Genomic DNA, 27,594 nt, shown 5'->3' with positions numbered 1-27,594 from the left:
CTTCCTGTTTATCTGGCTGATAACAGGATTTTGCCCTGCTACAAAGTCTAAGTTAGGCAACATGAGTGTGATGCACTAGGGCAGAGAGGGAATCCACGACTCCCCTGCAACAAAGAGAGAAGCTGCTCTTAGGAAAGTTCAAATTGAAGTGTACTTCAAAAAGCTCCTGTAGAAGAGAATTGGAAGATAATTTATTTTGGTGCAAAAACATATTGAAATCCTTGAGGTTTTTTTTTTTTCTGCAATATGTATTTTCCACGAACACTGTGAAGACCTCTCTTAAATAGAAAAGTAATTTGCAAAGTTGAGATGGTCCCATAAGGACAGGTAGACAATGGTGAAAGAAGAGATGTTCATGAGGAATGGCACTCCAAGTGGGAAAATGACTCATCCATGTATTCATGCCTCCATTCATCTCAGAAACACTTGGGTGCCTACAATGAAGCATGGTTACAGATAATGGAACTGCAGAGGTGAAGTTGCCTGAACAGGTTCTTGTACTAAGGCAGCATATATTCCGGTGAGCTTCTGGTACCATTCAATACAGGGAGTGAAATTAATCTGATGGTCAACAGTGAAGCCTGGATATTTCAGGGTTCAAAAAGACAAGACAGGAACTTCACAAACAAGAGTGTCAAAAAGCGACAGAAATTAGTGTTTTAAGCATTTACCTGCAAGTCTACGCTTCTGTAGAGACTTTCCCACAGCGGTTCAACTCCCCTCGTTAAATTATGTGTGTTGAAGTGCAAGGTTAGTACAGGAGACTTGAAAGAACTATTTAAAACCATTGTCATTTTCAGAAGATTCATATCACAGCCTCAGGACTGCCCATCTTTTACTTTCATGAAGGAGAAGCATAGGAAATTTTCGTTTTCTTACACTTCAGTGCAAAACATGTTTTTCAAAGTAATGAACCGTGCATGTGCATCAATTCAATATGAGATTACCAACAACATCTCACACCCATTTCTTCCATACAAACTTGACTTCAAATAAATAAATCTTTGTAATGAAGCCTTTTCTGCAATTTGTTCTACAGCTGGGACTCTCTTTTAAGTTAGCCAACAATTACAAGCACTTTTTAAATAAAGATATTTCAAAATATGTACTCAAATTTCCCAATAGTTACTGGAGTTCTGCCTTATATTGGATACAACACTCTGTACATTTCATACCTAAAGATCACCCAGGATATTATCTAAATATCTGCCTTTATTTTTCCAGCTTTTCACAGTAATAGGAGGAGTCTTTCAAAAGCCTGTGGGAAATGTATTATGAAAAAACTATACACGGATATCCTAATTTTTTCATCAAAATAAACAACCTTTAAGGCCACTTGCCAAGAATATTCTAAAGTACCCTCACACTACCAAAAATAAAGGTTGTATCTACAAATCAGAGTGGCACTCCCATTTTTTTCCAGTGAGGAGCTAAGACTCACAAAGTGACTTCTAATGTTCACATGACTTAAATGTAGAGGAATAGAGATTAAAGCCTGCATTTTCCAATCTCATTCTCCTCTAAATCGTATTTAATGCATTTAGTAGAACTATTCTAATTTTCTAGATCTTCCTTTGCCAATATGCTTTTTAGAATATATGGCTTATTTAAAAAAAAAAAAACTACAGGAATATTCCCGGTTTTGACCAGGTTCTCTACGGGCACAGCTTGAAACAGAGATTTTTGTGCTCTCCATATGCTGGGATAGCATGCTGCAAGAAATGGCACATGACACAAGAAGGAGCTAGGAAGAAGCAATCAGCTAGAGGCTAGTTTCAGACTGAGCCCAGCAGGTGTTCTTAAGTGTGAATAACACTAGAGTTCATCCCATCCTAAGGCAAGGGAGCTAGGCTTTTGCACCTCAGTTTTAGACTGTTGCTGGCTTTAGGCTATCCTTGGGTTGGGGTGTGAGCTCCAGAATGAGGTGCCTTTCATTCAACCAAAGACAATTCCCTAGAAAAGGGGCTGTTCTGTCCATCAGCTGGGATGGTGGCGGTATGTGGTGGTAATTTGGTAAAGGATCTGGACAGGGAACTGACAGAGTTCCCCACAATTACAATATCCTTAAAGCATACCAGAAGGTTGGCACAAGGTTGCTGGACACTAGCACCATGCTATACTTTCTTAACCAAAAGCACTTCAGTTAGTCCCACTAACTATCTTAGGATGACTCAGAGATAGAGGGGTTGTGGATAGAGAGATGGGTAGATGCAATTTGTCTTCTAGAATTCACTCTCATAGCTTAAACACAAGCAGCATTTGCAATTTTATAAAATGTTAAGCCCAAAGCCTAATTTACAAGGCATCATCACTCCCTCCTGTCCCATATCTGTACCCCTACCAGTTCCTCTGTGAAGAGCTCTTCTGAAACTTGAAACCATTATTGAAACATATCCAAATCACTCTGGAACACCATAAATGAAAAATATATCCCGATGTTGCAATCAAGGCCACTCATCATTTGTTGCTAATTTTAATACCAAGTACCACTAATGATTAATGAATTCAACAATGCTACATTCAAAACATGGAAATATCTCATCCTGCTATACAGGAGATAGTTTGAGGATGAGTATCCTCAACATCTAAATGACTGTCACCACCCACAGAGACACCTCATTTTTGCTCCTTTCTCAGGTACTGTCAAACTATTACCATCACTCCCCCATGATTTTGTGGTTTAGCGTTGATTACCAACTTCCTCAGACCTTGCCTGCATATAATCTTTGTGTTTTCTCACACTTGAAAAACATTATCAGAGGGTACAGATTGCAACTACTCCCTTTCTTAAAGAATCCGTATCTCTGTGCATATTTGGCCTATTGGTCAAGATGCCCACATCCTTGGGGCCGGCATTGTGGCATAGTAACTAAAACCTCTACCTGTAACACTGACATCCTAGATGGGTACAGGTTTATGTCCCACCTGCTCCATGACCAATCCAGCACCCTGCTAATGGCCTGGGAAAAATAGTGGAAGATGTCCCATGTGTTTGAGCTCCTGTCCCTCACATGGGAGACCCAGATGAAGCTTTTGGCCCCTGGCTTCTGCCTGGCCAAGCCCTGACCATTGCAGCCATCTGAGGAGTAAGCTAGTGGATGAATGAGTTCACACTGTCTCTCAGTAACTCTGGCATTCAAAATAAATAAGTCCTTCTTTTAAAAAAATGTCCATATCCTATATCAGAGCACCTGGGTTCAATCCCAGCTCCAAATCCAGACTCTACCTTCTGGTGAACGTAGACCCTGTTTGAGGCAGCAGTGATAGTTCAAGTGTTTGGGTCCTTGTCATTTGCTTAGAACACCTGGATTGAATTCTTGGTTCTCCGCTCTGGCCCTGGCCCAGCCCTAGTTGTTGCAGGCATTTGGGAAGTGGCCAGCAGATGGGGGCCTATTCTCTCTCTCAAATCAATTTTAAAAATTCCACCCCTCAACACTGGCTAATCTCTGTATACTACATGGTCCTGCCTCTCCCTGCTAATCTTACTATAGGACTACAGCTGAAGCCTGCTGCAGCTCAAGCTGAGGCACCCATGTCTCCTGTCTTGAAAATCTGAACCAAGAGAAAACGTGCTGGACCCTTCAACAATGAGGTTAGAATCAGCCTTGGAACAGATAGTGTTTGTCTTAAATACAAAGTCACAGCGAGATATTTACAATAGGCCATCAGAGATATGGAGCAAATACACAAAGAGAAGAAAAGAACAGATTTTACAAGGTCGGTAAGATGATGCTCAAAAACTCATCCACTTTCCAGCCCCCAGATCTTACTTCCCTCTCCCTCACTCTCATGATGTTTGATTTAATTTCTTGCCTTTTGGTAAACCCTAGTTCTTTCCAATACATTCTACTTTTTCCCTTATTAAGCCAGAATGAAAGGGTTACTGTTCCCTACAACCATGTAATCCCTTCAGAGTTTGAAAGATGAGAATAATTTTTTAAAATTTAACGTAGGTTTAGAAAGCAAACTGGAAAATGAAGCAACTATTCAAAGCCTATAAGAGGTCTTCAAAAAGTCCTGGAAATCTGTATCATGAAAAACCTATGCATGGATTTCAAAAAATATTTCGCACCAAAATGAAATTATTTTTTAATTCCATTATCCACCAACTTGTTGCAAGTGCCCTCTTATTCACTGTGTGTCTGTTTCAGACAGGGAAGTCTCTCTCCAAGATCCACTTTCCTCTCTTCCTGAACAAGTTGTGCTGGAGCTGTCACAATGCCCGGATATCCACGCCATTTCCCTGGTTCTTCTGTGGACAGGGCCAGGCAGGGGACACAACAGACAACCTGTGTTCTACATGTGTACCCAGAACCCCCCAATGAGAGTCAACTGCAGGTGCCAATAGTGTCAATGTTTTAGATAAAGCACTCACTATTACTTTACTTCCATTCCCCGTATGTCTCACTTTCCATGTCCTCAGCAATGTTACCCGAGATACCTCCCAAATAAAATATGGTAATGAATATATCAAAGTCTGCTTTTGGAAAAGCCAAATAACAACAAGAGCTGACTTCTACATAGGCTGCCTTTGACCAGTGGAGACTAGGAGCAGAGTGGTTTCTGTTCCACCTGGGGTCTCAAGACAGAGAGTTGAGAGATGCAGTGCTGGCAGCTGCTCAGGAGGCCCATGAGCCTTACCCAGTATCCCACTGGATGACCAACTCCATACGGACACTTAGACGTATTCTATAATTGCACTTCTTTGCTTCCTCATTCCTATCGTGGGATCATTTCCTTGTAAGTTACTTCCTAGAGGCCTTTGACTTAAATTTTTCTGGAGACCCCAAAATAGGTAGTGCAGCTAGGATACTTGGATATCTCTAAAATCCCATTTCTCTTGAGGGGAGTGAGGTGATGTATATGGAATTTCACATTCCAGAGTGTTGCTTCTCTGGCTGACACCACAGTTATGAGGCATCTATGTTACTGTTCCTCTCTTTAGCCTGATTATCACTGTTACACATCTTAAATGCATATTTTGGAGGCCAGCACTGTGGCATAGCAGGTTAAGCTTTCATCTGCAGTGCTAGCATCATATGGGTGCTGTTTTTAAGATTTTTTTTATTTTACTTGAAAGTCACAGTTACAAAGAGGAAGATGCAGAGAGAGAGAGAGAGAGAGAGAGAGAGAGAAGAGGTTTTCCATCTGCTGGTTCACTCCCCAGATGGCCATAATGGCTGGAGGTGTGACATTCCGAAGCCAGGAGTTTCTTCCAGGTCTCCCATGTGGGTGCAGGGGCCCAAATACTTGGGCCATCTTCTGCTACTTTCCCAGGCCATAGCAGAGAGCTGGATCTGAAGAGGAACAACTGGGACTATAACCGGAAGCCATATGGGATGCCAGCACTACAGGCAGCAGCTTCACCCGCTATGCCACAGCACCAGCCCCCTGGGTGCCAGGTTGAGTCCTGGCTGCTCCACTTCTGATCCAGTTCCCTACTGATGGCCTAGGAAAGCAGTTAAAGATGGCCCAAGGGCTTGGGCCCCTGTACCCACATGGGAGACCTGGAGGAAGCTCCTGGCTTCAAATCAGCCCAGCTCTGCCAGTTATGGCCATTTGGAGAGTGAACCAGTGGATGGAAGACCTCTATGTGTCTCTCCCTCTGTCTCTCTAACTCTGCCTCTCAAATAAATAAAATCTTAAAAAAAAAGATTTATTTAGGCCGGCGCCGTGGCTCAACAGGCTAATCCTCCGCCTTGCGGCGCCGGCACACCGGGTTCTAGTCCCGGTTGGGGCACCGATCCTGTCCCGGTTGCCCCTCTTCCAGGCCAGCTCTCTGCTATGGCCAGGGAGTGCAGTGGAGGATGGCCCAAGTGTTTGGGCTCTGCACCCCATGGGAGACCAGGATAAGCACCTGGCTCCTGCCATCGGAACAGCGCGGTGCGCCGGCCGCAGCGCGCTACCGCGGCGGCCATTGGAGGGTGAACCAACGGCTAAAGGAAGACCTTTCTCTCTGTCTCTCTCACTGTCCACTCTGCCTGTCAAAAAAAAAAAAAAAGATTTATTTATTTGAGAGACAGAGTTACAGACAGTGAGAGGGAGAAATGGAGAGAAAGGTCTTTCGTCCGTTGGTTCACTCCCAAATGGCCGCAATGGCCAGAGCTGCGCCAATCCAAAGCCAGGAGCCAGGAGCCTCTTCCTGGTTTCCCATCTGGGTTCAGGGGCCCAAGGACCTGGGCCATCCTCTACTGCCTTCCAAGACCACGGCAGAGAGCTGGATTGTAAGAGGAGCAGCCGGGACTAGAACCGGTGCCCATATGGGATGCCGGTGCCGCAGGCAGAGGATTAACCTACTGCGCCATGGTGCCGGCCCCAAATAAATAAATCTTTTAAAAAGTGTATTTTTAACATCATGAAGATAATTTTATCAAAATATTATCAGACTATTTTGCTAAACTAAGAATTGACAAGTATCTCAACATCCTTGTGGGAGAACCAGAGCAAACTGCTGGCTCCTGGCTTCGGATCAGCCCAGCTCCAGCCACTGCAACCATTTGCATAGTGAATCAGTGGATGGAATCTCTGTCTGCCTCTGCCTCCCTGTAACTCTGTCTTTCAAATAAATAAATCTTTAAAAGAAAAAAATATATTCTGGTCAGAAATGGACTGCATAAACAACGGTGTTCCTATAAGATTATAATGGATCCGAACAACTTCTATTGTCTAGTGACACTGTAGCTATCAAAATGTTATAATGCTATACACGGCTTATGTGTTTGCAGTGATACTGGTATAAACCAACCTACAGCATTGCCAGTTGCACCAAAGTACAACACGGAACCCATTGTGGCACATGGGTTAGGCTGCTGCTTATGATTCCTGTATCACACACTGGAGCACCAGTTTGAGTCCTGGCCACTCTGTTTCCCATCTAGCTCCTTGACATTGCACCTGGGTAACAAGCAGAGGTTGGTAAAGTGCTTGGGGCCCTGCCATCCATGTGGGAGATGACTCCAGCTATCAGCCTGGCCTAGACCCAGTTGTAGCAGCCACTGGGGAATCAACCAGTATATAGGAGATCTCTGTGTATCTTCCTCTGTGCCTTTTAAATAAATAAATGTCATTAAAAATAAATAAAAAGGATAGCATATATATTACATATAATAAGCACTACTTGATAATGAATGATTATGCTACTTGTTTCTGTATTTGCTATATATTTTATCATTATTTTAGATGGTACTCTTGTAGTTATTTAAAAAGTTTATAATAAACAGTATTCTGTGTTATGTAGGCAGCAGCCTCACACCTCTCATTTATCAGGTCTCCTGATTGCATCACTTCCCCTGCCCTTGATTAATCTCACGTTGTTCTGTCCATCATGGTCCCAAAGCATAAAAAAAATCTATTGCTAGTGTTGCCAGTAAGAGGTCACATCAAGTGACTGGCCTGCAAATGACCTTAAAAGTGATTAAGGACTATGGACGTGGAAAATTGGCAGTAGGTATTGCTCACGCATCAGATACATAGCATTCCACCACAGCTAGGAGGCTGAGGAGCAAGAGCAGAGTGAAGGAAGCTGTGAAGTATCTGCTTCGCTGAAGGCAATATGACTAAGAGAAAAGCAAGAAGGGCCTGAGTCACATATGGAGAACACTTCTCATGATCCACACTGAATACCAGAACCAGGAGCTTAGCCCTCTCAGCACCATGACAATCACAACCACAGAAGATGCTTGCGATGCTAAAAGAAAATGCTGGACCTGACTACAATGTTGAATTAGCACTCAGTGGCTTAAGCTGTTCAAGAATTGTTGTGTCTGCGAGACTGGTAGGAAGGCAGCAGAAGGATTTTTGGAAACTGTAGATAAGCTGATTGTGGAAGAAAATTACTTGTCAGAACAAATCTTCACTATGGATGAAATCTGCTTGCACCACGGCGAAATCACTGAACACTGCAACTCTCAGAGCATATCCCACTGCTAGCGGCACAGCACTGCCTAAGTATGTGAAATTTATAAACATATGGAAATACGCAAAATGCATAAAACATAAACTAAGGTATGGTGACATTGCGGAACTTCGAGTCTAATAACTTTTTAAAGATTTTTTATTTATTTGAAAGGCTCAGTTACAGACAAGGAGTCAGAGACAGAGAGAGATCTTCCATCCACTGGTTCACTCCCCAAATGGCAGCAACCGTCGGAGCTGGACCAGCCCAAAGCCAGGAACTAGGAGCTTCTTCCATATCTCCCACATGCGCGCAGAGGCCCAAGCACTTAGGCCATCCTCCATTGCTTTCACAGGCACATTAGCAGGGAGCTGGACTGAAAGTGGAGCAGCCAGGACTTGAACTGGTGCTCATATGAGATGGCAGTGTTACAAGTGACAGCTTTACCCGCTACACACAATGCTGGCCCCAGGGTCTTGTAATTTTCTAGAACTTGTTTGAAATTTTCATCGCCACTAACTCAGTGAAAATTCAATATAAAAATGAATGCCTTAAAGAACAGTCTTGTGGCAGGCATTTGGGGTAACAGATACGTTACTACTTAGAATGCCCGCATCTCCTATCAGAGTCCCTGCTTTGACACCTGACTACACCACTTCTGATCTTCCTCCATGCTCAAGTACATGCTGGGGCACAATAGGTAATGGCTCAAGGACTTGGGTCTTTGGCCACCCAAGCGGGAGGCTTGATTCATGTCTAGGATCCTCAGTTTGACGTGGTACATCTCTCAATGCTGCAGGAATTTGGGGAGTTAATTAGCAGATGGAAGATCTGTTTCTTACTGTCTCTCTGCCTACCGAATAAAAAAGGAAGAAAAACAGAGACCCTTTGCAATAGAATATTTCTACCACATGATAGCCTGTTTCTACCTAAATTATTAGCTGAATTTTGGGATCTGACAGTTGAACAATTATATTTACAATGTCCAATGTGTTAAATAAAACAAAAAATTAGTTCTTCAAGTATAGCCACATAAAGAACATTCCCATTATTGCACAATATTGTACAGTACAGTTCCTACTCCACAGATAAATATTCAGAATCACCCCCATTAGGATTCACTTATTCATTGGTTCTTTAAATCACAAATAACTCAGCTACATTTTTAGAGAATCTATTTAATTCTTTGAAATTACTCTGGCCGATTGAGAGTCACTTCTTCTCAGCATTGCTGATACTTGGAGCTGTTTTACTAACATCAGCCACTGCCTCCACTCCCATTAGTGTTTGGGACCAAGACATAGTGCCCGTGGTTTTATGCTTCTTGGATCTCTAATGAGGAAGTTTCCTGTTTTATCTGAAGGCAAGCAAAGCAGACTCACTGATTCCAGCATCTCAAAAGCCAACCTACAGTTACTTTCGGAACACTACATTTCCCATTCCTCCATCAGACAAATGGCTTCTGAGAACCTCCTCTGTAAGAAGAACTGGGCCGGATCCTTGGGGACACACAGACAAAGCTCCCAGAGGTCCAAGAAAGTACAGCACAGCAGGGACAAGACGGAGACTGTGAGCCACATTCAGAACCCGGCCACAGTTTGTTTATGCTGCAAAGGATGTGCTTCATCAGTTTAAACCAAGAAAACCATCGAGCAGGGTTTTAGCCTAGTGCTTAAGCCTCCTTTTGGAACACCGTGTCCTACACCAGAATATCTGACCCAATGTGCACCTCTGGATCCCAATGTCAGTTTTTCTCATACAGACCCTGTGAAACAGCCACGGTGGCTCAAGTCATAGGGTTCCCGCCATGGGAGACCTGGATTACATCTTTGGCTCTTGGTTTCAACTCTGACCCAGACCCAGAGGATGGGAGCCCTCTGTCTCTGTCCTGTTCGTCTTGTTGTCTCTTTCAACTGGGTAAGGTTGTTGTTGTTGTTATTTAAATCAAAGAACAAAAAATGAGAAACACTCTGGACACAGAAATATTTTAATAAGAATACCAATACCTTCATTTCTGTTTTCTCAAGAAAAGCAAAACATTGGGACACATTAGGCCTGTATTTCTGATGACCAACAGGCCAAAGTAGAAGCAATTGATCCCACAGCAGAAAGTGCAGCGTGTGCCACCCCTTCTGTCCACTGCTGCCATGCATGGCAGCCTGCGTACCGCTTCCTAACGCAGTGTCTGCCGGTCCCACAGCATACCTGGTCTGCAGCCTGTTTCCATCATCCATTCCCCCAGGGGCCTTCGGCATGTCACCTAGGTTTTTCAAAGGCAGGCTAAACATTGGGGTGGAAACTGAGCATCTCCCAGAACATAGCAATAAAACAAAACATTTACAAGAACAAGGATCTTCACGTTTTCACAAGTGGGTAGGGGTGGAGTGAAGAATTACAAAATAAACACTGAATCCTTAAAGAATATATTAAAAAAAAAAAAAAAGGCAGGGAACATCCAAGCCCATGGTTCTTAGTTGTCTGCTTTCCCTTCCTGGCTTCTTCATTGGATTTAAAAAGTTGTTTTTATTAATATGTAAAACTTGTTTATTTTTATAGGATGTGATGTATTTCAACACATAGATATAATGTAAACTGTTCAAATCAGGCAATTAGCATTTCCACTTCCTTTTCGTTGTTTGCAGCCTACCCGTTCTTCTCTTCCAGGCTATGTGTTTTCTGTAATTTGTTAGGTAACTGTGGTGGTTCTCACTTATAAAAACAAGATCAAAATTAAAATAAAATCATTATCATGCTTTCATTTGTTGGTTCATCGACTATATTCATAACAAATGAAACGTTTTTTTAAATGATGTGGTTTTGAGGTACAACGAGAACTTAAAAACCTAATGAAGACAAATAATAGCTACACTTGATCTTAGCCAAAAGGCCAAAAAATGATAATAACTACCCTATGTCAAACCACCATCTTGGTCAATTTTGCCCTGACAGGGACTGGTTCTTAAAGGGATCAAATTTTAAGGAGAGAATCAGAATTTTTCTTCCTATATTACAAAGAGATTGAGCACATTAGGTCTCTTTGATGCCCAGTAGAATTGGAATCAAATCTTAGATTTCTTGCCCCAAAGGGAAGAAACAAGAATGTATATATTTAAAAAGAGCTATTAGAGGGTGCTGGTGTCATGGCTCACTTGGTTAATCCTCTGCCTGTGGTGCCAGCATCCCATATAGGTGCCGAGTTCTAGTCCCGGTTGCTCCTCTTCCAGTCCAGCTCTCTGCTGTGGTCCAGGAGGGCAGTGGAGGATGGCCCAAGTGCTTGGGTCCCTGCACCTGCATGGGAGAAGCACCTGGCTCCTGGCTTTAGACCGGCGCAGCGCCGGCCATTGTGGCCATTTGGGGGGGGGGGGCGGTGAACCAATGGAAGGAAGACCTTTCTCTCTCTCTCCCTTACTGTCTAACTCTATCTGTCAAATAATTTTTTTTTTTTAAAAAAAGAGCTATTAGAATTAAATGGTGTAACATGTAGAAGATAAGTTAGCTTAAGGTCTGGAACACCCTAGGTATGCAATGAATTTAATAATTGTTATTTTAATACACAGAAGGGCCTAAGTGACCCTGAATAACAATATGTAAGACAGAGGCAAACTACATCTATCACATTATGGCAGATTATGCCAAGTGTGATCAGGAATGGGATCGAAGAAAGAAAGGAAATGCCCTTGGAATCATGTAGCTATTGAATTTATTTTACTTTATTAATAAGGTGTTCTACAATCAGAAGTCAGATACAGAGACAGATTTTTGGCTCAACGGTTAAGTCACTGCGTGGTATTTCCACATCCTGTAGCAGCGTGCTTAGTTTGGAGTTCTGACTGCTCTGCTTCCAATCCAGCTTCTGAGTAATGCGCACCTTGGGAGGCAACAGATGGTGGCTCAAGCATTTGGGTCTCTGCTCCCACATAGGAGACCTGGCTGGAGTTCCAGCTTCTTGACTTAAACCTGGCCAGCCCTGGCTCTTCTCTTCTCTTTCTCTGGTTTTCTCCACCCCTTCCCATCCCTCTCTTTCAAATAAAATGAAAATAAACTTAAAAATATGAAACCAAATAGGTTTCAGATTTCTCAGATGATGCAGTAACACTCCATTCATGCTTTCCCTCCAAGGAGTGATGTAAAGGCCTCAAATCCACCTGCAAAGTACACTCGGGATAAATTTGTGTGCGTGTGTCTATCTCATCCGTGTTTCTGCATGACCTGGAATTTCACGAAGGTCTGTATCTGGACCAACACTTTTGAGTATCATTCACAGCAAAGCAGTATGTTATTTAGGATGAATAAATTTAAACTATCATATCAATAAACTGCAAATAGAAGAGTACACACATATTATAAAATTCTTTGTTTTAAAAGATTTTTCCTAGCAGTTATCTTTGACATTCTAATGACAACATCTGTTCTTGTATAATGATTCAGAGACAGAAACGCTCAGTTGTTTGCTTTTCTGCCCAAGTCAGAGAACAGCAATCTAAATAATTTCCAAATGGTGGAATAGTACAATGACCTAGAAAGATGATGGCAGCAGCTTATGTAAAAGTTCACGTGAACAGTATCATGATTTCTCAGCCTCAGCTATTGCTTTATAAATCCACTCTGTATCTAAACTCGTTTGAAATCAAGAATATGAGCAGTCGTAGAAAAACTGTGCCATTTCTTTGTAGAATGGAAAGACTAACTCAGCTGTTGCTTACCAAATTAGAGTAAGCTTAATGTTTTATGTAATACACACACTAGAAACACTTCATTGGAGGATAATCTGGCATTTTTTTCAAATATCTTGAATATCTATAGCCTCCTGAACAAGCAATTCTGTATCTAGAACCCATGTTAATAGTAATAGAGGTTAAGTGATCATTTCTCTTTAAGCGAAGTTCTCTGCCAATTTGATAAATATACATTTGAGAACTGATGAAATTAAGAACTCAATAATCTGTATGACAGGCATAGAGTACAGTAATATACAGCATTGAAATTATGGATAGAGATACTTTACCCAGCAGCAAAGAAATTTAATTTACAATAGCAAAAGATGTACAAAGCAGGTAAAAAATTCTACGTGTTTTAAACATTTATTATGGGTTGAATTGTGTGCTCCCACAAGATTCATATGGCGCTGTGCTAACTCCCAGCACCTCAGAGTGCTACTTTCCTTGCAAAGAGTTATTGCAGGTTAGTTAAGGTAAGGCCATCCTCGAGTTAGAAAAGGCCCTAATTTGGTACCACTGGTGTCGCATGAAGAGGGAAAGCTTGGACATAGACATACAAACATAGAGAAGTTTTGTGAACATATCAGAAACCAGGGTGATGCGTCATCTATCAACAAGGCTTGCCATCGAACCACAAGAACCTGGGATGAAGCATGGGAAAGACTCTTGGTCATGACCCTCAGAATGAACAAACCCAGATGACACCTTGATACTTTTTGTTTAAAAAAAAAAACCATTTATTTTGTGATCCTTCTTTACGTGGTACATTTCTACCAAGTAAATTTTATAGGGAAAAAAGTCATATGCTCATAAAATGGCTCAAAGTTTATTTTTTGGGGGGGCAGCATTATGTCTCAGCAGGTTAAGCTGCCACCTGCAGTCATGGCATACCACTGCGATCCTAAGTTTGAGTCCTGTTTGCCCTGCTTCTGATCCAGCTTCCTGCTAATGGGAAGCAGTGGAAGACCGCCCAAGTACTGACAACCATGTGGGAGACCTGGATGGAGTTCTGGGATCCTTGCTTCAAATTGGCCCGCCACAGCCTTTGTAGTTATTGGGGAGTCAATCAGTGGATGGAAGATGTCACTCTCTCCCCCTACCTCTCCTCCCCTCCCTTCCCCTTTCCTTCCATCCTTGTCTACCTTTCAAGTAAATTTTTTTTAAAAAATACAAAGTTTATTTTTCAAAATATTAGCCCATAGTTATCTCCCAGAAGGGAATTAGGTATTTTTTACTTATCACCGTTTAGTTATTATTTTATTTAATGTATTACTGATGCATAAAAATGGCTCAGAATAGCATTGGGCACCCTCTCTCCACCCCATAAGCCCATCCCAAATACAAATGCAAAAATTCTCAGCATGTTAGGCCGCATAACAGGCATAGGAGAGGCTGAAGATCAGGTGCATAAGGCTTGAAATTGTTCTCTTACTTAAAAGCTGTGCACCTTTGGACACTTTGCGTTCCACAACGGAGCATGGAGCAAGAACTTGTTAATCTCTAGCCATTATAGCGAACACCTATTATTAATGGAGACTTTGTCCTTTTTTTAAAATAAAGGAGTATATTATTCCCTTTAGAAAAAACTTCACAAATCCATGGTTACCTCAGCAAAGGCTACGAGGCTCCAATGTGTCTGGGACAATGATCTATGAGTTAATACTGTAGTCAAATCTTTTTTTTCCTTGCTACACATGTCTGCTAAATTTTACTGACCCACTCAAATGTATTGCAGTTACATAGATCTTCTCCTTAATATCTTTTGTACAAAGAGCATATGTGCACATATATGCATGTCTGCATGCCATAGGCAGAGAAAAAGACTCTGGTGAATTTCCCATTTTTTCTTTCTAAACTTGCACAGTAAAAAATATTTGGGGTGTGGGGAGGGAGACAAAAAGAAAATCAATGTGCTGTGAATATTTCCTGTGTGTTACTAGTCTTGCAAATGTCATCTCCTTTAATAAACACAATAATTGTTTCTGCTAGTTATTTTTTCTACTCTCATAATTATGAAAATTCCAGATAGATCAACACGTTCAAGTTCATAGAGCCTGGTAGTCAAACATAAATCCAAGGACTCTTTATATTACCACGTAGGAATGCAGCAAATAAAGTTAGGCATTTAAAAAAAGCACTCTATCTGTTTATCTATCTATATGAGAGGGGCAGTGGGGCAGGGGCAGACATTTAGATTTCAAATTTACTTTTAAGCCTACCTGTTTCCTTCAGAAAAGCTAGTGCAATGCCATTATCAATTTCACATGCACTTTTATATAAACAATGAAACATTTGCAAATAAATGTCAAATACATCACCTGGAGATATTTAACTGACCGCATAAACAATCATGCCTTACCTTCAACTGCTTCTCAGAGAGAATTTACAAACAAATTTTCTTAAATAATCTCTAGTGGGTGACATGAGCTGCGAAAATACACCTTCCCTACTTCCTTAGACAAATGCAGCTGTAGACAGACATCGAAGGTGGTTTATCAGGCACTGCTCTTACAGGAAGGCTTCCCTGCATACCTGAGTGGCATGGGCCCAAGGAGGGGACCAGTCATATTCTTTCACAACTCTGTGTTATACATGTTCATCACCATTTTATAGTTTAACAAACTCACAGTCCCAGCAGTAAACAGATCTGCCCTGAATTCATTTCATCTCAACACATTTCTAACATTACACGCACCTTTGATATAGTTAATCTCTCTGAAGAACATGAGGCTCAATGAAGTCAGTTTGCACATGAGCATACCTAAGGTCTGAGCTCATGCTGGGGTGGTTCCAAATCCAGCACACTAGGAATACCAGTCATAATCCCCACTCACCCTTTCCTTCTTCCTGCAACCTCCTTTCCAACCGCAATGTCTCATAAGGTCTCCATCCGTCGCTCAGACCGCGGGTCTGGGCTTAATAATTTTCTACCATCCCTTTTCCAATCTAACTCTTCTACTGTCTCAGCCCTTCTGGGCTCCACTTTCAGGAAGGATCCCAGCAGGTGTGCCAACAGTCTACCAAGTACAGGCAAAAAATCCGCAGGTGAAGTCATTGCATGAAAGCACAGCCAGGCAGTCTCATGACAGACCAGATGGATGTGTGAGCTCTTCCTGTAAAGTCATGGGTGTTTTGTCTTTTTATTTCACACATAAGCCTGCAAATAACAAATTCAAGGAATGGCAGCTCTCTCTTATACACACACACACAATTCAAAAGCAAAATTCATTTGCACCTCTATCACCCGTGATGGAAACTGTCTGATTTGATAATTTACCAAGTATCTGAGAGTAATTTAAGTTGTCATAATCTTGCTGAATATCCAGATCCTTCCTAAGTTCTATAAATCTCTTTATACCTTGTTGTAATAATATACTCCAGAGTTTTATTTTTTTTCACAATGATTAGTGAAAGAATAATTCATTGAAAAGATAGGTACAAGATGAGTAAAAATTTCTCAGGGAATAGTACTGTTTTTTGTGGAAGAAAACAGGACCATAAAAAAGCTTGGACTTCCTCATCCTTATGAGGGCATTTGAATGTTGCTTTGTCCACTGGTAACACAGTAGAGTGGAAAAGGAACTGAATTAGGAATGAGCAGACATATGACATTAAGAATGAATTACAGAGGCCGGCACATGGCACAGGTTAAGCCTGCAATACCAGTATCCTCTATGAGCACAGGTTTGAGTCCTGGCTGCTCCACTTCCAATCTGGTGCCCTGCTAAAGCACCTAGGAAAACATCAGAATACAGCCCAAGTACTTGGATACCTACACTCATGTTGGAGATACGGATAAAGTTCATGTAAAATACATATTGTGAAAAACTACACATGAATTTAAAATGTTTTTAGCACCAAAATAAGTTTTTCCTTTAATTCCATTTTCCAAAAACTTTGTCAAGTTTCCTTATGGATATAGATATACACATATACATATAAATATATATTTCCACAAACATATTTCCCTATCTTCAAAGGACAATCATTTAACTCCAAGACCTCAGTAGTGAATAACCACCAATAATGGGATGCAATCAAAAAAATGATTAAGAGCATGGAATCTGCCATCAATTGGCCCAGGTTCAAACCCTGGCTTTATTACATAATATCTGTATCACTTGAATCATGTATTGTGATCTCAAGGCCTCAATACAAGTTTCCCCCACCTGTATTAATTATCACTTCATAAAGGAAATGTGAGATTAGGGGCTGACACTGTGGCATAGCAGATAAAGCTGCCACCTACATTGTTGGCATCGTGTATGGGCACCGGTTCAAGTCCTGGCTGCTCCACTTCTGATCCAGCTCTCTGTTATGGCCTGGGAAATCAGTAGAAGATGGCCCAAGTCCTTGGGTCCTTGCACTTGCGTGGGAGACCCAGAAGAAGCTCCTGGCTCCTGGCTTCAGATCGGCACAGTTTTGGCCACTGCGACCAATTGGGGAGTGAACCAGTGGATGGAAGACCTCTCTCTGCCTCTCCTTCTCTCTGCGGTTAACTCTGACTTTCAAATAAATAAAATAAATCTTTTTAAAAAAAGGAAGTGTGAAATTAAGTGAAATAATACATGTATACTACTTAGTAAAGTGCTTGTCTCTACACAATTCTATTAATACTATTTGTGAGGTGATCATAAACAGTATACAATGTTCTCCCAGTGGAAGATAATGGAGAGAAAAATCAATAGAATAATATTATACTGATCATACTTTATGTTTATAGAGCTTGGAAATTTAGAAATGTTTAATAGTGTTTGTTGATACATTATTTTAAACAACCTATCCCTCAGTTAGAGGGCTATAATTTGGACCAGATACTTCCAGAAGTTTTAACAACAATATCTTACTTAACTTTCATAGAAATCAAAAGCCACACCTGTTGATTTTTCATTTTTTTGAAAGGCAGACAGACATACATGACAGAGAGATATCTTCTACCTGCTTGTTCATTCTCCAAATGCCCACAACAGCTGCAACTGGACTATGGCATAGGCAGGAGTTTCAAATTCAATATGCATTGGCCCAAAGAGGTGGAAAGGACCCAAGTACCTGGGCCATCACCTTTTACTGCCAAGGTGTGCTCTACCAGAAAGCTCGATCTGGGAGAGGAGCCAGGACTCAAACCTGGGCACTGCAATGTGGGATAAGGGTGTCTCCAGTGGGGTCTTAACCACTATACAAGCACCATCCCCCTCCCTGACTCATGGAATCCTCATTTCATTGCTGTGGACCTTAAGAGTCTGAGTAATTATGCAACCTACACAGTGTTCCACAGCTGGGACACATTGCAGCATAAGGCTGATTCGAAACACATGGTCCTTCAAACATCATGTCAACTCCGTTTTTCACAGGTTCATTCCCCTTTCTCCAAACACCTGTCACACAGAATAAGCCAATGACTCTAGCATGAGTAGTCTATTTTCTATCACATTCATAAACACACACAAAAGTATAATTAATATAGTCTTCTAGCATTAAGGATAAGAGCTAAATTAATCTACCAAATCTAGGAGTAGAGACTGAATACACTTGGGATTGTGGAGACATACTTTCTTTCATAAATGGTCTATACCACCACTAGGCAAACCTCATTATTCCTTTCAGGAGGAGGCTTTTAAACAGATAGACGAGATGGCACAAGCTGGTGGAGCCAAAATCCAAAAAATTATTCCCTAATCAGAGAAAATTCCGAGAATGCTAATACCAAAACCTCCAAGGTAAAGCATCTTAGAAAATTTACTAAGTGCAACTTTAATGAAAGAAGTACTAATGAAAAAATCATTTACTCAATTGGCCTGTCGGGCCCATTATTTGGAAGACTGTGGCTCCAACAAGTCCAGCTGAAAGAAGACTAAAGATAATTTATTTAATCTCATTCACAGGTGAAAGTATAGTATTGGCCATTTGATTCACGGGCAACCAATTCATAGAATGGCTACTGGCTTATAATATAGCTTGCCACTAACAGTGGTGTCTAACAGAAAAACTTATTAGCTGAGCTAATCATATTACTTCTCTTAGTACGTTAGATGAGAATCATGGAAAATACAAATTGCAAAAAGAATGGAAACACACTGAGAGAAGGCAGGACAGTGGCCAACACATTATAATGATGTTGCTAATCCTTGATCCTTGCTAACGTACTCTTACTTCTCACTGCCTTGAACCCCAGGACATGAGTTGGAGTCTGTTTCAGTTCCTGTGCTTTCATTTCTGTAAGGGTTCTCTTCTAGAATTATGTACGAGCTACCCCAGTCATAGCTCTCTTTCCCTGACAGATCAGTCACCTTATATAACTACTCTCTTCTAGAACCAAGACTAACATCGACAAAGTGTTTTTGGTGTAAGTGCTTGCCAATATCCTTTACAATGCAGATACTGAAAGGGAGCTTAAACTACATCCATTCTGTTTCTAGAACTCATTTATTCATTCTTCATTCTTTTCCCCACCTCCTTGCAACCACACACAATAATCAAGTATAGTCTGGTTGTTTTGGTGTGATCTGTGTATTCCCCTGCAATTGGCCCTGCCATGTGACAAGCACTATGCTAGGTTCTTAGAACATGCTCACAGACAAAATGAGCAAGACCCCTGCTCTCATGGAGTATCTCACCCAGCAAAGGAGCTAGACTGTATATACATCATCTGGAAGTCACCAGGAATCTAACCCAGCAAGACCTCTACGGAGGTCTTGCATTAGTCAGACCTTTTCTGCTACCATGGCATATAAAACACAACTAACTTTATAAAGAAATTAGACTCATTTTAGCTCAAGATTTCAGAGGTTTTCAATCTAAGATAGAATGAGCCCCGCTGGTTTGGCCTATGGTGATTCTTATATCCCCTGGTGGTGTACAGTGTCATATGGCAACAAAGTGTTTGTCTCCTATAAAGATTTAATGATGGGGGCTCTATTCTATTGACAGAATCTAATCCAATCACTTCCCAAAGATTGGGTGTTAGGGTATAGTTAAGTTAGTAAGTGCTGCCAGTAGACCCTATGGGGACTTTCATCTACATCCTGTTGAATTCAGTTGGCTACACTGTAACCCTGTAAGTTTTTGACAATGTTTTATGAAGGACCAGGAAAATTCTCCTTCCATCCCTCACCAAAAGTTCCTCAAGGCTCAAGTGCCTCCAACACTCCCATTAGATCTTTTCCTTTGGTTCAACACTGGCCTCTCTGGAACTTTGTTTTGAATGTTTTCTAAGACACAAGACCCTGGAAATTCATTCATGTTATGATAAAATTAAGTCTAGTAGTCTTCCATACTAGAGTGTAGAGATAAAGGGGCTCTAGAGATGTCTAAGTATGAGTACAGATTTTCTACTTCAGAATTTTCAAAAAGTCTCACTTGCAGGAAGTTAGTGAAAATATTCTAAGTTGCACTCTGATAGATTTATGGCTTTTTTTCTCACCATCATAATCACCAGAATTATCATCAGCACTACCTTCATAATCATTTATTGAGCACTTTTTATAGCCCAGGCACTCTGTGAGGTACTTTACTTGGATTAAGTCATTTAATCATTATAGCAAACCTTTAAAGCAGGAACTATTATTAGCTCTATTGTACAGATGAGAAAAATGAAGCCTAGTGAATTAAATAACTTGCCCAAGGTGACCAAGCTACTAAAGAATAAAATGTAGATTCAAATCCCTAAGAAACATTCTTCCATTTTATCTCTTTTTTTCAGTTCTTGTGGGGTTAGATAACAATTGTCGTAATAAATTCAGAACAGCATTAAGTGATGAATCCATTAACACACTGGGGTATTGCTTTTTTTTATTGTGTATTTCTTGGTTCATATTCCATCGCATGTGATTTTTGTCACTAACTGAAAGGCTAGAAAATTATAGCTAAATTCACATGAATGTAGCTTAAAACTACATTAGAATCTCAATGGCAGATTGCTGCTCATAATTTAAATGTTTTACATTATAATTCCCCATCTTGTTTATCCTTAGGGAAAAAGTTATTTCATGCAATAGACCAAATAAAAAATACTGTTAATGTTTGCTGAATTCACCTCTAAATGCACACCTTCTCTGGTATTTTCAAGAAAGGCACCAAATATATATCTTAAGAGGGGAGATAAATACTGAAAAGTGAGATACCATCTGGTTTTTAAAGTTTCTTTGAGGATTAAGGATCAGATAGAACAAATACCTGCCTCGCTGGAGGAAGGAGTATAGGGCAGCCTTTAAAGCACAGTTTGAAGTGAGGCTACTCAAATCTTGGCTTTGCCATTTCCCACAATTTTGTCCTTTGAGTTGATTATCATCCCTGAGCCTGCTGGTGAAATGTTAAGAGTCACATGGATCCAACATGAGGGCATGTGGAGAGTACCACAACACAGTGCCTTATATTGAGTTTGCATGATGAAGGTAGCTATTATTATGTCTCTAATGAGAGCCTTAAAATGTGATTCTAACTCTGACCTATTCTATTCTACTGGATGGGCATCATCCATTTTATTTTTCTCACTAGCATGACCTGTAAATTCTATTAATAAAGAAAGCAGTAGGATGTTTTCTTGAAAAACATAGCTCAGAATGCAGGTTCAGGAATGAAGACTGTCTAAATGCTAAAGTTGACCCATACTTCAGATATCTGATGTAGCAAATCTCTGGACTATCTGGCCACACTAGGAAAGCAGAGAAACAGAAAGGAAATACAGAATGGAGATGTAAAGTCCAGGGTTTATAGCAGAAAATGGATAACAAAATTAGAGATGGATGTCAAAGAATAAACATTTGAGGAATCAGGCGTTAGTCCAGCAGTTGGTTCCACTGGGAAAGAGTCTGGAGCTGCTGCTCTGAGCTGGGGGACAATGCAAGCCAAGCAAATTGCACTTTGGGGATTTTAAGTACCTTCAACATCCTTTGATCAGTGTGGTCCTCAACAATGTGGATGTGTTAGAGACATCCATACTCCATTTCACATAAATCCACATGTGCAAAGTTACACCCTTATTAATAGTAGAGGAAAATATGCTCACAGAATTATTCTAAAGAAAAGAAAAAAAAGGGGGGGGGCAAGGCCTTCTGGCAAAGTATGGGAGCAGGAAATATGAAGGATCAAAGACGGAAGGCAGAGCACCAACTCAGCTTTGCAGGTAACTATTAGAATAAAGCAAACTCCATTTTCCCACCACCACTAAATGATAGTTCAAGACATCCGCCATCTCTATTTCATCATCAGGGAATCCATGAAGCAGACTGCTGGGGTTAGCACTGTGTCCCAAATTTATGTTTTGTCCCAAAAGATAGTGAAAAACCCCCTGATCTCAGTTCAGTAGAGATTAAAGATGTGGAGGTTTTGCCTCAAAGTATTTGAAATTGGCTAAAACTTTTCTATGAAGGTCTGACTTCTATACTATCAAGATATTAAATTTAGGGGTTGGCACCATGGCATAGAGGGTTGGGCCTCTGCCTGCAGGACTGGTAACCCATATGGTGCTGGTTTGGGTTTCAGCTGCTGCACATCTGATCCAGCTCCCTGTTAGGGTATCTGTGAGGTCAGTGGAAGACGGCCAGGCCCTTAGGCCATGGGATACCTGAAGAAAGACAAAGTTCCTTGATCCAACATGGGAAGCAGGATACACAGCAGACTCACAGAAGGGCAGATGTCCTAAACAGCACTCTGGCCTCAGAATCAGACCTTAAGGCATTCGGATCTGGCTGAAGAGCCCATGAGAATATGTTAGGCATGGAAAGCCAAGACACTCTGGCAAAAAAAAAAAAAAAAAAATGACCTAAATGAAAGATCTGCTAATGAGATCCCAGTGGAAAGAATGGGCCATCAAGGAAGGAGGTACCTTTCTCTGAAGGGAGGAAAGAACTTCCACTTTGACTATGGCCTTGTCTAAATAAGATCAGAGATGGCAAACTCAAAAGCCCTCCATAATGACGCCATAAACAAGAGTGTCAATTTGTTAAATCAACAATAGAAGTCCCTGTGCACTTACTCCTCATGTAGGATCTCTGTCCTTAATGTGTTGTTCAATGTGAATTAATGCTATAACTAGTACTCAAACAGTATTTTACACTTTGTGTTTCGGTGTGGGTGCAAACTGTTGAAATATTTACTTAATATATACTAAATCGATCTTCTGTATATAAAGATAATTAAAAATGAATCTTGATGCGAATGGAATGGGAGAGGGTGTGGGAAATGGGAGGGTTGCAGGTGGGAGGGAAGTTGGGGGGGGAAGCCATTGTAATCTATAAATTGTACTTTGGAAATTTATATTTACTAAATAAAAGTTAAAAAAAAAAGAAAGACAAAGTTCCTTGTTGCTAGCTTCTGCTTGGTTGCTTGGTCCAGCCTGGCCACTGTAGCTGTTTAGAGAGTGAACCAGCAGATGGAAGATGATTTCTCTCTCTCTTTCCTCAAATAAATCTTAAAAAGAGATGTTAAATCTACTATATCCATGACTCTTGGAAGAGAAGGATATACAAATGAAGTGCATTTTCCTCCTAAGGCTATAAATTCAAAAGTGGAGAGTGCCGTTCGAGGTAAAACCAGCTGCTGGGGAGAGTCCATAGGAAATAATCTAATATACATTATTTTTAACAATTCCTCAAGTGCTTAACTGTGGACAAGTGGCAAGCCTATCATCGTTCCTGCCTATCACAGCTTTCCGTATTCCTCTACCATTCTTTACCAACTTCACCTCAAACTACACTCTTGTGAAAAAATTAACCTTAGTAGTTCAGTGGTATGAAATTATGCATTACTCACACAAATAATACACAAACATGCACAACTACACTTCTGTGTTGAAGGACCATTGCACCAATGTGCTTTTTTTTTTTTTTGACAGGCAGAGCGGACAGTGAGAGAGAGACAGAGAGAAAGGTCTTCCTTTGCAGTTAGTTCACCCTCCAGTGACCACTGCGGCCGGTGCACCGCGCTGATCTGAAGGCAGGAGCCAGGTGCTTATCCTGGTCTCCCATGGGGTGCAGGGCCCAAGCACTTGGGCCATGCTCCACTGCACTCCCTGGCCACAGCAGAGAGCTGGCCTGGAAGAGGGGCAACCAGGACAGAATCCGGTGCCCCAACGGGGACTAGAACCCGGTGTGCCGGCACGGCAAGGCAAAGGATTAGCCTATTGAGCCGTGGCACCGGCCACCAATGTGCTCTTGAATAACATGGATTTGTTGGGGTTCTCTAATTTCAATTTTACACAAACACAGAGGTTCATGTCTGGAGCCATGTAGTATTAGATGGGACAAATAATAGGCTAACATGGCTTTCTTTCTTTTTTTTAAAGGAAAAAAGAACCAAATACTAATTTTTCAAAAATACTATTATATACTGTCTTTGAATATGGTTGAATCAATCACCCATGTTGATTAAAATAGATTTTCTATGAGATAATTTTATGAACTATATAGAATGAAATTTATTTTTCTCACTTCAATTTTACCAAAGTATTGAACTCCAGGTCAATTCATTCTGTTTAATGACAATATAATATTCCATAACATGCAGGATTCATATTTGAATTACTTTCTTATAATAGATTTACTACTTGTTTCCAGTTCTTTCCACAGAAGATGTTTCAGTAGATATCTTTGAACACACTGCTATAATTTGAATATTTATATGTAGCCTCCCCCATATGAGATCACACTTCCACACTGGTAGTATCTGTCACCAGTAAAGGTACTTCAGAGTGGCTCCTCACCCAGTGTACATACACACCAACTTGATCTTGTTTACCCTTGTGCATGGCCTTTAACTTTTCCAGGTACTAGCTTTCTCTGTCTTCGCCCTCATGTTTCTGCCATAGCTCTTCAATGTATAGGTCAACCATCTGACCTACCTGTCCTTTTAGGTTTCTATGTCCATTAGTCACGTTATCGCTCACAAATGAGAGCCTACTCACTGCTTTACATGAGGAAAAAAATGGCCAATATTTTAAGTGGTATGACTTCCCTTTCTGTCTTCACACACATATACACTCTAAGGAAGGAACAACTACAGGGCAGTATAGAGTAGTGTGGTAAAAGCTCATGAAATAATGCATGAAATAGAAGCTCACAGAATGTGGTGTATCATTCAGTTTGGATTAGAGGAAAGGTGAAGAAGTAAATACGGGAGAATTCTTCCTTGAGGAGGTAACATTTAAGCTGAGATCTAAGAAAAAGCTTATTTTCTAAGCTTAAAATGGGTGGATTCCATGCAGTGTGAACTGAAATACCAAGGACAATAAGGTAAATCCTGTTTGAGTTTTGGAGGGACCCAATCCAGCTTAGGGAGGTGGTTCTCAAAGTTCCATGTGCCTAAGAACTATACAAAGAGCTTGTTAAAAACAGACTCCTAGGCACTCATCTTCCCAATATTTGTGCCTGGATATTCCTGCCTGGATAGCATTAGGTCATAGCCAGTTAAGCTGCTGCCACCTGCGATGGCAGCATCCCTTATGGGTGCTAGTTCCTATCTTGGCTGCACTCACCTGGGAGACCCAGATAAAGCTCCTGGCATTGGCTTAACATAGACCTGGCCTCTGCAGCCATTTGAGGAGTAAACCAACAGATTAAAAACCCTCTCCCTTTCCCCCTCCCTCCCACTCTGTAAATCTGGCTGTCAAACAAATAAATCTTTAAAAAAAGAGTTCTGTATTCTAAACAGTTTCATACAGACTGAACTTTTTTGAGATACACCAGTAGAGGCTGTGTGGTGGGTTGTGGCACACAGTAACATTCCAAGAGCACAGAAAAGCAAGTAACGCTTCAGCGAACTGACAAAGTGAGGCAGTCACAGATTATGTTGGAAAATCATGTCAGATCTTTGAACTTTGTTGCAGGATAGTCTAATTTGACAAAAGAACTATTTTCGATCCTAAACATCACTCCTTCACAGAAATGCCAAGTGAATGAATGTGGATGGAATAGTGAGATTGTCAACTGAAAAGTTTCCTGGACTATGGGCATTGCTTGGTTTGCTTAACTTGGCTATCAAGAAAACAATCCAAGACTAGCCAGCTCAAAACCCCTGGTTCAAGCCATCCAAGAGTGGCCTTGATGTATGCTAAGTTGACATGCTCACACATTTTTATTCTGGTCTACAAACAAGGCAAATGTGATTATCATGTAGATCGTCCAAGTAAACAGGCACCACAGTTATGTAGGCAAAGCCTGTTACAACCCTTTGAGCTTAGACCTGGGAACACAGAACAGGCTCTTACATAATTTCCCAGCTAGTCCATGTTAGGGCGTGTGATTAATGCTACATGACGGGCTTTGAACTTTCTGTTCAGATAGCTCTGCTTGCTTCTCAGAGCTCCTAGCAAGATGAAATGTGTGACCTGCAGATTTCACTCCAAATAACCATCACCCCAGCCAACAACACTGACATTGCTCTGTGGCCCCACGAGTAACCATTTCCGTGCCTCCTTCCCCTGTCCAAGGACAAACTGCCATGGGACTGTCTTCACTATTTTTTAAGGCAACAAAACAAGACGAATATAGTCTCCTACATCCCAATCACTGAAGAAAGCTACACAGTCTTGTGGGTTCTTCTGGAAGAATATCAGAACAGCCCTCGAAGAATGGCAGAGAAGCTACAATACAGAAACAAGGAGAACCACTCTGTGCCAACCTCTAGTTAGCTGTCGCCCGGCATCTCCCGGGCTGCAGCTCCCGCCCAGAACTGGACCACAGGACTCCCAGCACAGCGGGGAGCTGTCCTAGTGCTGACCAAGTTTGCAAGCTTGGTCAGGTCCTCCCAGCCACTCCGCGGGTGCCTCTTCCTCTGCCCTCAGCCCCCAAAAGGTATAAGAGCCCAGCAGCAGTTTCTTCTGCTCCCTCCCCACCTCCGGGAAACGTTGCTAGCTACACAGCCCCTGCGCCTCCTCGAGCGCCAAGGTGAGAAGACGCCTCTAAGCGCCTGCCAAACCTCTCCACAAAACCCGCCTCAAAGCAGGCTCTCTGGATCCTGTCCCCGCCACGCCGGGATGGCACCGCGGCGGTGGGCAGGCTCAGAGCGAGCGCAGCCGACCCGGGAGCGCCCCTCTTCGATTTCTCCTCACCTGATCCGTAACTGGCTCAGTCCCCCTCCCGCACACCGCCACTCACCAATTCCAGCGCTCGCAGAAAGGCAAGAGGCTCCTTCAGTGCCCGGAAGGTGCCCGCTGAGGCCAGCTTAACACGAAGCAAAGAGAGAGAAAAACAAAAATGTGAGGAGGGGGCTGGGGCGCCTCACCGGACCCCCAGAGCCCCCGAGCGCTCCAGCCATCCTGCCTAGTTCTGTCCTACCTGACTCACGGGGTCCATAGCTCGCCCTTTCCCTAGAGCGTCTCAGCCGAGCGTTCCCACTGAGAGTGAACTTGGATGGACTCCGCCGTCCTCAGGGCCACAAGCCCCTCCAGGAAAAAGCTAGCGGAGCAAGGCCTGGGAGCCACCAAGCGAGGGCAAGGGATTTGGGAGAAGCGCGGCCCGGCGCCAGCTCGCGAACGCTGCGTCCGGCTGTGCGCTCTGGGAACGCTGCGCGCCCAGGAGGCGAGGCGAGGCGAGGCGAGCCAGCCGCGGGGCGGGAGGCAAACGCCAGGCTTGGGCACAGGCAACAGGGGAGGAGAGAAACCCACCCCGCCTGTGAGAGGCTGTCATTGGCCAGCTTCGCGCTCCAGAGGGCAGGGCGAGCGGTGAGCGAGGCAGAACCCACAGGCATTGGTGCGGGCTTAGCCGCCGCGTCCGGTGCTCTGGAGCACGGGGTAAACTTTACAGATGCCGGTTACGGAGAATGGGCTGGCCAGCTTAGCAAGACGGTTTTCTACCTGAGACAAGAGGCTCCTGGGTAAGAGAAAAACACCCACACCTGACAGGGGGCACGTGTGCATGCATTCTGTTTGACTTCTGAACACCATAGAAAGACTGTTGGCTCCTTCATTCACACCCTCAAACCTTAATGCAAGGTTCTCCACGTGGCCATGCAGTGATAGCTGCTGGGATACCTCAAAATAATAATAAT

General features: G+C 42.1%; 1 protein-coding gene across 1 annotated transcript in view; it reads right to left on the bottom strand.

Annotated features, from left to right (window-relative positions):
• SYNPR (synaptoporin) overlaps positions 1-26,900 on the bottom strand; it is a 370,735-nt gene extending 343,835 nt beyond the window's left edge. The window contains exons 1-2 of the mRNA XM_062200193.1: positions 26,883-26,900; positions 26,703-26,768 (exon numbers count right to left, since the gene is read on the bottom strand). Of these exons, the coding sequence (XP_062056177.1) occupies positions 26,703-26,768; positions 26,883-26,900 (84 nt within the window). The remainder of the gene's footprint in view (positions 1-26,702; positions 26,769-26,882) is intronic.
• Positions 26,901-27,594: the final 694 nt, after the last annotated feature.

Source organism: Lepus europaeus, chromosome 9, assembly GCF_033115175.1.
Source record: "Lepus europaeus isolate LE1 chromosome 9, mLepTim1.pri, whole genome shotgun sequence".
Taxonomy (NCBI): domain Eukaryota; kingdom Metazoa; phylum Chordata; class Mammalia; order Lagomorpha; family Leporidae; genus Lepus; species Lepus europaeus.
The sequence above is the reverse complement of the archived record's forward strand: the minus strand, read 5'-3'. Positions and strand labels throughout refer to the sequence as shown.